General features: G+C 38.1%; 1 protein-coding gene across 1 annotated transcript in view; it reads left to right on the top strand.

Moving 5' to 3' along the window:
- Positions 1-13,245, top strand: part of hydin (HYDIN axonemal central pair apparatus protein) — a 55,494-nt gene that overhangs the window by 36,432 nt on the left and 5,817 nt on the right. The window contains 27 exon segments of the mRNA XM_084932480.1: positions 97-118; positions 429-491; positions 610-701; positions 703-726; positions 1,202-1,238; positions 1,240-1,278; positions 1,518-1,757; positions 6,374-6,414; positions 6,416-6,454; positions 6,627-6,770; positions 7,642-7,738; positions 8,544-8,712; positions 8,811-9,061; positions 9,169-9,317; positions 9,461-9,584; positions 9,586-9,651; positions 9,819-9,915; positions 10,642-10,679; positions 11,151-11,204; positions 11,321-11,507; positions 11,608-11,686; positions 11,688-11,807; positions 12,461-12,574; positions 12,576-12,657; positions 12,862-12,950; positions 12,952-12,997; positions 13,079-13,243. Coding sequence (XP_084788606.1) covers positions 97-118; positions 429-491; positions 610-701; positions 703-726; positions 1,202-1,238; positions 1,240-1,278; positions 1,518-1,757; positions 6,374-6,414; positions 6,416-6,454; positions 6,627-6,770; positions 7,642-7,738; positions 8,544-8,712; positions 8,811-9,061; positions 9,169-9,317; positions 9,461-9,584; positions 9,586-9,651; positions 9,819-9,915; positions 10,642-10,679; positions 11,151-11,204; positions 11,321-11,507; positions 11,608-11,686; positions 11,688-11,807; positions 12,461-12,574; positions 12,576-12,657; positions 12,862-12,950; positions 12,952-12,997; positions 13,079-13,243 — 2,668 coding nt within the window.

Genomic DNA, 13,245 nt, shown 5'->3' on the forward strand with positions numbered 1-13,245 from the left:
GGGGAGGGGAGGGAGACAGGACAAAAGACACACTGTGGAGGAGAGCCAGAGATTACTAACTAATAATTAAATGAATCTATGAAGCCAAATGTATAGAAAAATACACAAAAAACAGAAAGTAGGCAGTCCTGTGTGGAAATAGAAAGTATTACATTAGACTTTCAAAAAATAAAAATGTTTAGATATTACAGTTAGAAGTGTTAATGTATGTTGTCAAAGAAAAACAAACCAATAGCAGACAAGTTTACAGATGAAACAAAGCTTAAATAATTTGTTGGCATTTCCACCATTCAGCAGCTGTAAAATTATTAGAGCTGATGAAAGCAAACAAAACTGGATTTCTGATATCAAATGATTTATGACTCTTACTGGTTCATCACAGGTTTCACAACCAATTTTAAAAGCGTGAAGAATCTGCCTTGTGTGAGACACAGACTTTCACAGTTTAGTTAGACCTTCAAGGAGCCAAGCTGAGTGTCCTCCCAATCCAGGTATCCACAAGAATAGACAAGCTTGTATACGGCTAGAAATACATTTATTGTGTCTTTTCATTCAGTGTCTATAAACAGTTTTGGGTCTGTGTTATTAATCTCATCTGTGCCGATACAGGTTGCAGATGGCCCAGTGGTACAGATACGACTGTATGCCATGGTAACCATGCCAGATGTCACTGTTTCCAGTGATACAGTTCAGTTTGACACTGCAGTGTGGCATGTGTCAGATAGAGTACAAAGGGCGATAAAAAGGGGCAATGGTATAATATGCTCTAGCTTCTGCTAGAGGTTTCTCCCTGTTAAAAGGGAGGTTTTCTTCCCACTGTCCCCAACGTGCTTGGGGGTTGTATGATTGTTGGATTTTTTTCTATGTATGTATTATTGTAGGGTCTACCTTACAATATAAAGTTCCTTTAGGCAACTGTTGTTGTGATTTGATGCTGTATAAATAAAACTAAATTGCATTGAATTGAACTGAAAAACTGAATTGAGTATACTGGGTCACCGTGGTGCTATCTTGTTGTTAACTGTAAAATCAAGTGAATACGTGATTTTTTTCTATGTACTTCTTATCAGACCTGTACATTTGATACTTGAGAAAATCTCTTTAACTGACAGCCAGATGTGGCTTGTATTAATTTGCTGTCATAAGCTATCATGAGTGTTGGTGCAAAAGGAAAGATTCCTTTTGTAACCCATCAGATGAGAACAATACAGCTACTGAACCATGAGTCTGTGCCTTGCCAACTGGAGCATAGCTGAGAAGTTTCAGGCTTTTAAAAAGGTATGACTTTAGCTCATTTATGGATAAAATAAAAACTTAATCCACATTCCACACGGTAAGAAAAATAGGGAAGTAAAGTGAACAATAAAATATGTGCACGGCATTATAATCGAATGCAGCATTGTGGAAATAAGTTATTTTAATATCAGGGAAAAGTAGAGTACTGTGAGTAGTAACATGTGGGTGATATATAGCAAAATAAAGACGGGGATGCTGACCTTCATGTACATCTCTTTCAGTGTGCTTACAAAAGACAGGTAGTGGTGCGCATGGCTGAGAGCACCCAGCATGTGTTCATCACAGGTCAGGTTCAGGGTGAGGCTCCACATCTTGAGTTCTGGCCATCGGTGCTGGAGCTCAGACCTTGCCTCCCTGCCAGCACTGAGGTTGAACCTGAGGTTTCGCCAGAAACCCCTGTTCTTTCCCCACTGAGTTTTACTCCCTGGAGTTCACACACACAGTACCTCCAGGAAGAAGAGGTAAGTCTTCAGTTTCAGAAATAGTGTTGCAAGTTTACCTTACAATGTATCGTATATTTTTAAAAGGCAAGGCCCCAAGTGAGGTAGTAATATCAAATACACATATTTGTAATGAGTATGTGGTGTCCTTTTATTGATAAATTACTGCTTGGTTAAAAAGAGAGGGAGGGAGACAGGCATTGTTTTCTTCGGTCAATCAGTTAATCCCTCACGGCTTTTCCAAATTGAATTATTTATTGTTATGCTGCAGTGTCTTTAATTAGAATACATGACATTGCAGTGTTTACTAATATCCCTTTACAGTTTGTCAGGACTTCTAGCATTTAACTCAGTGTTACCAGTTAGAGTTGGATTGTAAATGACATTACATAGTCACATAATGTTGTTTTTTATAATGCATCTGATCTTTTTTTCTGCATTCAGCTTTCTTGTATATGTTCATTTTACTTGATTAATAATCAAATAAAGTATTTCTTATTTCATGCAGATCCTGCATTTGATGCATAAGTGCAACCTTTTACATCTATGTAAGTTCTCATCCATCCAGGTCACCATAGCCTGGAGTAAGATGTTTGACCTTTGGATCTAAACGCTGATGTGTAAATCTGGTATTTAACCCCTAATAGAAATGTTACCTTGGATGTGGTTCTGAGACAAACTATTAGGCACCTACAATGCAGTCTACACCTATACATTACACCTACAGCTATTAAAATGTTTTCAAAAACCTAAAAAGCTCTTCTTTATCTTAAGCTTTTAACTCTAAATAAATAAGCAACAGTGAAATTTGAATTCAGTTATTTGAGAACTGACCTGAGAGGGAAACAGTGAGAGTCTAGGACAGTTAGAGTTGACTCCCATCTCCAGAGCAATTGTCCGCCACATGGGTGTTGATGTGTCACCTGATGGTTTAGCTGCATATAGCTGCAGAAGCATTGCTCTGATTATATATGGAGCCCCAGTGACAGGTTAAAAAAAAACGCAGATTCCTCCTAATTTGAATAGTTAAATGAAGACAGAGTGTAAAAAAAAAAGTAATCAGCTGCCATATTTAGCATGGTATAAAGGGTGTCCAATAAAGGGTGCCAAAGCAGCACATCAGCTGCTTTGGCACGTCAGTATGGAGCAGAGTGCCTTAGTGTTGATGCTGTGGCTGCAGATGTGCTGCTAAATGGCACTTCACCAGTTAGCCTGACTGTCAGACAACTATTTGACTCTGCTGCTGTGGAGTATGCTCAGAAGAATGCTGGTAAGCTGGAAGTTAGAGAAGTAGGTTGTGATGGACAAATTAGTAAGAATGTCTTTAACAGGTTTAACTGGTTTACAGTTTAAGAAGACACTGTGGTTAGCAGGAAGAGACTATAAATGTACTTAAAGAGAAAGGTGTAAATTTCAAGGGGATTCCCATCCTTAAATAAATAAATATTTCTACAGTAAGGTAGGATACCACAAGAAAAGATTTTAGATTTATCTACCTGCTACCAGGTCCAGTCGTTGGAGAAACTTCAGAATCAGGGCCTGCAACACCTCATCTACTTTTCCACCTGATACAACAAAAAACAGGAAAAGACTATAAATGTACTTAAAAAGAAAAAAATAAGTTTTTAAAAACTTCTTTTGTCCTCTTTTAGTGTATTTATATTCTCAATAAAGTGGTGGTTTTAGCATCTTTTCTGTAGGTAAAGTCACTCTTTTACATCTCTATACAAAAATAACATTTAAAATGTAAATGCAGACTGAAACTAGCCCTTAGGTTAAATTTCAACATGAACTGTAGTCAGAACACATTCAGCCTGCTTTTAAACAAATGCATTGAAATGCATTTAATTCAGTTTAAAGTCATTTTAGAGGAGTTGTTGTCTAAGCTAACATCCATCATGGACAACACCTCCCACCCCCTGCATGAGACTGTACGAGCACTGAGCAGTTCAGCAGTAGATTTTTACAATCACAGTGTAGGAAGGAGCGCTACCGCAGACTAATGCAGCTTAACATTCTTTTGATCATCTTACTCACCAGCTTGTTTGTTTACTGTACATTTTATACGTATCTCCGTACAATTTTTTTTAAACTTTTCTATACATATTCTGTATATTGTTACCTGTATATACCTGTATATACAAACTCGGATGCTTATGTATATAGGACCACCTAGTGTCTTCCTTTTATATTTTTATTTTCCCTTGCTGTAAGAGCTCTGTAACACCGAAATATCTCATCCGTGGGATAATAAAGGTTTATTCTATTCTAACCTTTTCTATTCTATTCTATTCTATTCTAACTTCAGAATTAGGGCCTGCAACACCTCATCTACTTTTCCACCTGGTACAACAAATAACTGTGAGGACAGAAGCAGTGAAGATGACTCTAAGGCTCCCCCGATCTCAAAATATTTCTTTATCTTTTGACTTCAACTTCTAAAATGACTTTTTCTAAAAATGTTTTAGTCCTGTTTTAGTGTATTTATATTCTCAATAAAGTGGATGTTTTAGCATCTTTGTTTTGTAGTAAATAAGATTAATTAACTGGAAACATTGATTATACTTTGCTAAATTTTGTACACACATGCAGTATGACATTACTATGACATCCACTTCAAATTAGTCTGCAGGATGATTCTATGATACATTATATTGACACACACCATGCTAATTTGATATTGCATTCTCAGCAAATTCACAGTAAATGAAACAAAACACAAATGTATTTTTATTTAATTTTTTTTATTTAATTTTTTTTCTGTTTTCGTGGTGTGGCACTGTTTCTTAACTTAAAATGTCCTGTTGTAATTGGACGTTTTAAGTTAAGAAAGAGTGCCAAACCCTGTCACTTCCCTCAAAGTGCTTTATATTGTAAGGTCATGACCTTTCAATAATGCACAGAAAATCCAACCCCCAATGAGCAAGCACTTTGGCGACAGTGGGAAGGAAAAAAACCCTTTTAACAGGGGGAAACCTCCAGCAGAACCAGGCTCAGGGATGGGGTGGCCATCTGCCGCGGCCAGTTGGGAATGAGGGAAGGAAGACAGGAGAAAAAGAGTGGCCATTTTTAACCAATCTTGGTTAAAATAAATTTAGATAAATTTAGATTGCCCAATTGAATTGAATATTTTAACCTAGTTTAAGAGTTTTGCCACAAAATCACAAGCAGAAGCCCAAGAGATGATACTTCGTCTCTTCACTATGGCGTGTTTCTTGAAGGTTTGGAAAATCACTTCATCAATCATTGGGTTGCTTGTATTCATGAGCTGTCCGGGAGAAGGCCACCTTTTGTGGAGTTCATCATATACTGTCAAGCTGAGTTCTTCAATGTTCTCGAGGGAGATTTCAAAATTGCTGGACAAAATTTGGTTCCAGATCTTTTGGCTCAGCCTCTGTATAATGAAGTCAAATGTTGCCGAATACCAGCTCGTCGTCTCGTTTAGTTCACCCATAGCGTGTATTACCAGATTTGGTCATGCATACGTAATTGTGACCGACGCTGTAAGGGAGAGAAATAACATCGTGGAAGAGACAAACAAATAAAAATTTTAGAACAATTTTCTTTTTTTAATGTCATCCCGAGTGACCCGAGATAGGCCCTCTGGCAGAGTTATTTTATTTTATTTTACTTTTTGTCCTTTTAAGTTTTTTTTCTTTTTTTTCTTTTTTTAATGTCTTTTTAAGTAATTTTAAACCACACAAGAGAAACAGTAAAATAACATTTTTAACCATAACGTTGTTAACAAACTACATTAGCAATCTAAATGGACCAAAAATAGTCAGTAGAATAAACAGTGGCAGTGTGGAAAAACTGATGGGAACTAGTCTGGTCCTAATTCAGGCTCATTGTTTGTTTGATGTTTGTTTGTTTTCCAGACATCCCTGCACAAATATTGGTTGCTGGCTCACAGAAAGAGTGGGTCATCCTCATTTTCATCAAGATTCTCCATGCCAGGTTCAGCAACTTTAGCACTTGAATGAGTAAACAGCTGATGTGCCAAAAAGCTGCAAAACATTAGACACCAGACAGCTTCAGTACAGGGTGGAGTTGAGGCTCTGCAAGGACGTACGATTTCTGCTTTTTACCACACTCATCTGGCTGAATACTCGCTCAACTTCAGCATTTGAGTGTGGCAAGAACAACACAGACACAGCAGCCATGGCAAGTTCTCGAAACAGGTTGATATCAGCTGCATCCCTGTACTTCCAAATCTCACTCCAGAAGCCCATTGTATTTTTTTTTTGTCTCATTCCATTTACTTAGAGGGATGGTACACCATTGGTGGACATTCTTATCTATCACTTCAGGGGAGAAGCCAAGACGTTTAGTAATTTTTTCTATTTCTCAAGGGCTCTTGTTGTGCTTTAGAGTTTTCTCCCTCCACATTTAAACTGACATGTACTGCAATGCTTCAATGTTGTCCGGCAGTCTCACCCTCAACTCAACAGGCTACACACCACTTTCTGACATTTTTTTAATCCTCAGGCGCAAGGTGCAACTCGACTGCTTTCAACTCAAAAGGGTAACCAATTTATGGTTTGGAACTGAGCTTTAAAGTAGTGTTTTCCCTCAAAAGCCTTGATGGTGGTCTGTACCTCTCCCAGCACAAAGCTTATTGGACATGTTTTCTTTAGGTGATTGAACCCAACACTGGGAGAGGAGGAGAAACTGTAAGCAACAACTATCAAGGTTTCAGCCCAGTATACTTTCATTAGGTGAAGACTTGATTCTTACTGTTATCTCTGATATCATATTTTTAGAAGTACAGAAACGATATTAAATAATCACATTTAGAAGTGAATTTATCAAATTGCATTTCTTGCTACCTTTCTAACTTCTTATTTTGTTTATAATATGCAGCAGATATTTTTTGTGTTCTCTTCATAGATACAAGATCACACCTACATGTGACAACAACTTTGGTCCACTGATCTACGGCACCAAGAAAACCCAAAGCTTCACCATGGAAAACCATGGAGACTTCAAGACTTCTTTCACCATCACAGACCCTACACTCCTAAGCAGGACAGGGTAAGAAATCAGAAGACAGAAACAACAAATTAACAGACACACATGCACAAGTGCTTATCGATCTGTGCGTCTGTCCTATTCTCAGAAACACCAAATTATTCTAATAAATAAATCAAGGTACCTCTGGACTGTTACCTGTGTGTTGGTGGTTGTTGTTTGGCTGTACTCAGCTGATTCACAGGATTTAGCAGGTATATTTCTATGAACCAGAGTAGGTGCAGCATCTTGTCTAAGGTCAGCTGAAATGGTTGAACACAGTTATTTTGGAGTTGACCTTATTAAATATGTGTTTGCAGGAATTTAACATTTTGGAAGGAGCAGTTGCATGTTCAGGGCTGGGACATGGGCTGGCCCAAACTGTGTGGAAATGTGATTGTTTAAACTCCATATTGCTTATTTTATAGTTTAGGTTACTTATTAGTTTTGATGTTAATATATGTACTAATGTAGATTGGTAACAATAGGCTGTGTTATTATCTTCATACTGTTTTTATTATAGATATAGATGTATACTGCCCAGGAGTGTATAGTAATTAAATTGTTCTGTTAGCTGGCATTAAGTAGAATTCATTTTTTTTCATGCAAACATTTGTTTATTAGGTTTTTTTCTCCTGTCAAAAAGGTTTGTCTGATAATATAGTGTCTGGGCTTTCAAAATCGTGTATTCCCGAGATTTGATGAGTTAGTTAATTACGAAGAGATATTTTGACCCACTACTAACTCTGAAATACCTCCCCCGTTGTCCGTGAAAAGAAGTTTATAGTGCTGAAGCATTAGTTTTCATAATGTTAATGATTAAGTGTTAATGTAATCCTAATAATTTGGGGCTTTTTGTATTGTTTTTTTTTTTGTCCTTATGTTCTGGTCTAAGAGGTCCACGTAACATAATACCAGGAAAGAACCTTTCAGGGAGGTCTAGTGGTGCCGAAGCGCCACAGGAGTCTTTCCAGAATTTTCTACAGTTGAGAAACTGTTGGTGAATTTTACAGCAGTGATGGAGGATAACACGTTACCCTGTGTATTTGTTTTGGCCATAATTGCACTGTTTGTCATTTTGAGATTATTCAGCCTTGTGTAATTAAATCATGAATAATCATAAAACAATCCTGATTTTTTTTGTGTTTTAATTGATCAAACTCATTTGAGTTTTTGCACAAGAGAAACACTATTTGACAGCATCAGACGCAGGTCTTTATTTAATCCCACGCTTGTTACAGCAGAACAAGGGACAAAAAGAAAAAGTGATTTTGAGATATATTAGAAAAAACAATAACTGTAATTACAGAAACTGAGCCACGATTAATATCATTGGTTTCAACCCCATAGTTCCTGTTAATGACTATCAAATCAAAGTGTGCTTTGAAAAGGTCTGTGAATCTGATTACAAAAATATTTAAATATTATATTTTTCTAATTGTTTTGTAAAATATTTATAATATAAATATTTAAACACCAAAACTGTCTTTGGTGTTTCCTTTTTCTCTTTTTTTCACCAAGCAAACAGTCCATCTACTGATTGTGCTGTTTGACATTAAATTAGATTAATTTTGTTATTTTTGTTCTCATTGAAAGCTTCCTCAGTGTCTCATTAAAATATGCAAATTCCTTCTGACAACACAGTGCTCATTTTTCAAGGAACCACGGTTACCCTGGTAACCAAACATTTTCCAGGACTCTCCTCTCATCACCTCTCCATTCTTCTTCTTTTTTCTGTGTGTGTGTGTGTGCGTGCGTGCGTGTGTGTCTGTGTGTGTGTGTTCATTCTAGACTCACCTCAGCCTGGGTGTATTCTCATTGTCTCCCTGCACTGGGAGCCTACAGCCAGGGTCTCAGCAGCTGGTGACAGTGGACTGTGCAGCTGAACAGCTAGGCAGCTATAACCAGGATTTGCTCATTGACATCACTGGGCGTGGCACCTCAGACCATCCTGAATGCATATTTAAAGGGCTCTAGATCAAAAGTAAAAGTGAATGACAATGGTATTTGTCATTGAATTTAAGCTCATTGCTCTTTGACTACTGTTGCTTTAACGGATAATTTATCTCTGTTTTCGCTTTTTGTTTCCAGGCATAGTGTTAGACATGGCCTCCATCTCTGAGGAAAACCATCTGTGCCCCAGCAGTAGCCAGCTTTCCTCTGAGCAGTTTTGCAATGTTGAATCCATCTTTGTACAGGATGAAAACAAATTTATCTTCAACAATATTCAAACCAGCCAAGCTCGCTTTAAACTCGCCAACAGCAGAAAGTTTCCCTGTGTGCTCATCTTAGCCATCAAAAGTGTTGGGCCCAAGGTGAGGCATTTAAAGTCTCATGGATAAATGTATACAGGACTATCTCTCATTGTGGTACAGTATAAAGAAATGTGATCAAATCATCTAAAAGATAATGTATTTTTTAGTTAATTGGACAAATCGAGGTGTGTGATATGCCTACAACAACACTGAGCTTTCCCAGCCAGTGGTACGCCTTTGCTGTTGTTACCTTCACACCTCAAACACAGCACTTACACAGTGCTGTGTTTGAGGCCCAAGTGGAGGAAAGTAGCAGGTAAACAACTATCTGACTGCTACTGTGGTGTTGTCTTTACTCTTCCTATGGATATTCACCTCTCTTGGCACTCTCTTACTTAGTAGTAGCACCTCTTGTTTGCTCCTGCTGACTTCATGCTTTCTTTACTCTGCTGCATTCAGAATGACACCCACCATTAGGAACAAGGTGCTGCAGTTTGAGCTTCTAGGATAAGGCACCAGTGTTTGTGCGGTACGGCCAGCTCTGAGGAACACTGAAGGAGGCCCAGTGTTGCACTTCAGGCTGGGTACTTGTTGGGTATAGACATACACTGTCTCTGGTGCTGTTAAATAATGGAAATGTGCCAGGTGAGGTGAGATGAGATACTTTGTTCAGTTCTTACAATTTTTTTTATCTGTTGCTTTAAATACAAGAAAACCAAGATATAAATACATGAAATCTTTACAACACACTCATGAGCGTAACACACAGGCTTGGTAGAATTTTGTGAATAAATGTACTTTGTGAAATTGTGTGTAGGTCCAGATTGACATGCTGGATAAACATGGTGTGTTCAACCTCAGAGCTGGTCTTGGGAGTAATAACATCTCCATTAACTCCACACAGCTTCCCTCAGGTAAAGCTTGAATCTGCCTACAATAAACTGCATCTCCTCTTCATTTAATTAATTAATAGGAGCTCATGCACAAATAAAGAGGTTAATATTACTTTAATTTGTGCCTTGTTCCCTTCCTATTAAGTATTGTTAGTGTTATTACTGAGGTTCAGAATTAAGGCCTGTTCACTGTGGTACATTATTCAGAGTAGCAACAGCACAGTAAAGAAGCCAGCCTATGAAAACCGTGTGTTTTTACAGTCATTTTACTTTGGCTTTCTGAAAACAAAGCTGAAACAGTTTTAATACAACCCTGTTCACTGAATCACCAACATTTTAGACCGTGAAGTTTGCCTGCTCAGTATCATCTAATGGTGATCTGAACTGAACTATCTGCAACACTTTAGATCAAATTTAATCTTATTTTAGTTCAACAAATGCACTGAAAACTAGTGGGTAAGGCTTTCTATGTGAAAAACCTATAATGGTAATTAATTAGCCTCATCATATTCCAGTGTTCACTTGTACACTTTAAACCAGTATACTTTCTTTACTGACACCTAAGTTATTTTGATATATTGATGTCGACTTGATTTCTTCTGTTTTTTCCACTTCTATTAATGCATGGAAAATATACTTGAAGCTATCTTTAGCCTATCATTTGACTTGATTTTTAAAACAATATTCCATTTTTATGTTGCACAATAAACACACCGACTTCTCATTTTTGACATTTTTCCTCTCCAGAGCATAATGTGGTGCAAAGAGCCAACCTGAAGCTGAATGTTAATGAACACATATAGACATAATAAATCGAAACCTTATTTTATGCAGGGATCAGTGTGCTTTCCTAGCATTTTCTTATTTTACTTTTATTGGTTACGTTTATTTTGAAGAGTGATTCTATTGAACTCTGTAGGTTATTTTGAATTGTGCTCATGTGCTTGTGAAGGACAAAAAGTGGAATAGGCCGTCAGTCTTGTGAATGGAGAGGAAGACCCCCTGCATTTCTCTGTGGTTCCTTCATCAGTTTGTGTTTTGTGGCCCATGGCTGGCACAGTGCCCCCCAGCAGACAGGTTAATGACACTGAACCTAATTAAATTCAAATACTTTCATATATACAGATAGCTTTGTTTTCTCCCTCATAGCATTTTGTTGTGAAATTTTTGGTGCAGGTTGCCATTAGTAGTGTCCTTCACACCTTCCTGTGGAGGATGTGTGAGGGTGAAGAAAAGTCACATTGTTTCACTATGAGGGGGGCCTCAAAAACATTGTCCCCAACCACCAAGAAACTCTGGACTTTGGGAAGGTCAGCACACTGTCATGAAACAAATGAAATGAGCACATAGCCACATTTAGAGTCAGCTTCCTTTAAATGCGGACTTAAAACATGACAGTCACATGACACATCCTGTGTGTTCACAGGTGGGGATTTCAGAGCAATCCGCCTTTAATTTTCTGGTGTCCAAGTTTTCAAGATTCATTATAGAAGTGAACTTAGAACTAACAGTTCCCAGAGCACTGCAGCAGCACATGGTTACAAAACCACAACAAGCTAGCATTGAAGCTGGGAAGCAGCTACAGTCATCACTATGTTTTTTTTTTTTATCTAGTAGAACTAAGTTTTGAATGATTTCTTTTCTGATTTGCTGAGCTGTAAACAGTTTGAACCTGTCACTTGTGACAATTTTAAATTATTCTTTCAAAAGCAGTTCTTTGTAATGCACATCCCTCTCTTGGTTTATCTCATTAGGTGAAGCATGCGCCAACATTTACCTTTGATATAAAAGGCTGTAGTACCCAGGCTTAAATTCTCCTTTACCAAGTTCAGTTTTGGGAAGTACTTCTTTTATTGTCCTGGTATGGAGCCGGCAACTCTTATGTTAAGGAGCACAGGCGAAAGGCACACCAGGTGTGTCCAGTCTTTGGTTTTCCCCTGTTTCAGTGTCAGTCAATTCAAATTTAGCAGTTCACTGTGACAGTTTAATTAAAAAACAAGCAACCAAACAAAGAAACAAACAAAAAAGGACCAAAAATATGTTTTTAGGTACTTTCAAATGAGCACTTTTTGACAATTCATTCATTAAATTATACAGTTAAAGAATTTAAAGGTTCTTCAAGCAAAGGCTCTTCAAAATGCTGCTTTTTTCACACTCTTGCCTGGCTTGTTAGCTGGTAACCTTTTCTGACTGGACCAACTCCCGGTCTTTAATTCCTTTCATACAGGGCAGCAAACACAATACATGACATTTGGATAGTGGTTAAATTGGAACATATGCACATTCACTTTTTTTTCCAGTTGATTCCAGTAACTGAATAATTGATGTTTGATGCACTTCACAGTGGCTGCAGCTACTTGTCACATAATCTTGTCCCAAGCTTCCCACAACAGGGAAGCTACGTCACCTGGAGGATCCAGAAGCAATAGAGTCTTTCAATTTCCTGTTTCTCATCCCAGTTAATTTATGTTGTAATTAACAGTGTCAGTTTTTGCTGTATTAACAATACATGAGCTCAAAAATTTTGACAGTCTAAAACTAACTTTCTGGCCTTCCCACTCCTCAGCCTCCAGTGCCAGTTCAAGAACACTGACGTCCTTCAGATGAACTTCCAGCCAGATGTTTTGTCGGCTGGTGGTTTAATGGAGATACGTGAGCCACGTCAGTATCATGAAACCCTCCTTCACCTTAGACAGCTGTGTCACGAAACATGTGGACATACTTGGCCAAGGCATCGAGATTAAGGGGAGAAAGACTACATGAGTGCAATAGTAAGTAACGTTGGTTGAATATGCACCACTAATGAAACTGGATTAACTAACATCAATCACTGTATTGATGTCGTACTTTTAGATTTCTCCTTCCTCACTGTCTTAATTATGTTCTGTTGAGCCTCTCCATTTGACTTCATAATTTGATTTTAAAATATATCAAAATCTATATGTATTTGATATCTTTATGTCTTAGCTGGAAGTTGAGGATCCAAGGCAAAAGAAGGTGAAACTGGGTCCTCTGAAAATGGATCAGAAGGGGGAAAAGCAGGTGGTTCTGGTAGCCTTCGTGCACCCTGATGCTCAGCACAGATAAACCAGTTAATCAAAAGGTATGCAAACAGACAACACAGACAACGGACACATAAACAGTGGGACACTAAAGCAACACTTAATGTCACCTTGTCTTCCAGGATCTATATTTCAGTCCAGCAGGTGAACTGCCGCTGAAGTTGAGCAGGGGTTCATGTGCTGTTCAGATCCATTTCTCACCTCATCAGCGCGTTCCTCCCTTTACTGCTGAGCTGAAGTTTGTAGGACTCCTGCACCCCCTGCTGACCATCCAAGGTTCCTGCCAGGT

Source organism: Perissodus microlepis, chromosome 7, assembly GCF_051167445.1.
Source record: "Perissodus microlepis isolate ML-2025 ecotype Zambia chromosome 7, ASM5116744v1, whole genome shotgun sequence".
Taxonomy (NCBI): Eukaryota; Metazoa; Chordata; class Actinopteri; order Cichliformes; family Cichlidae; genus Perissodus; species Perissodus microlepis.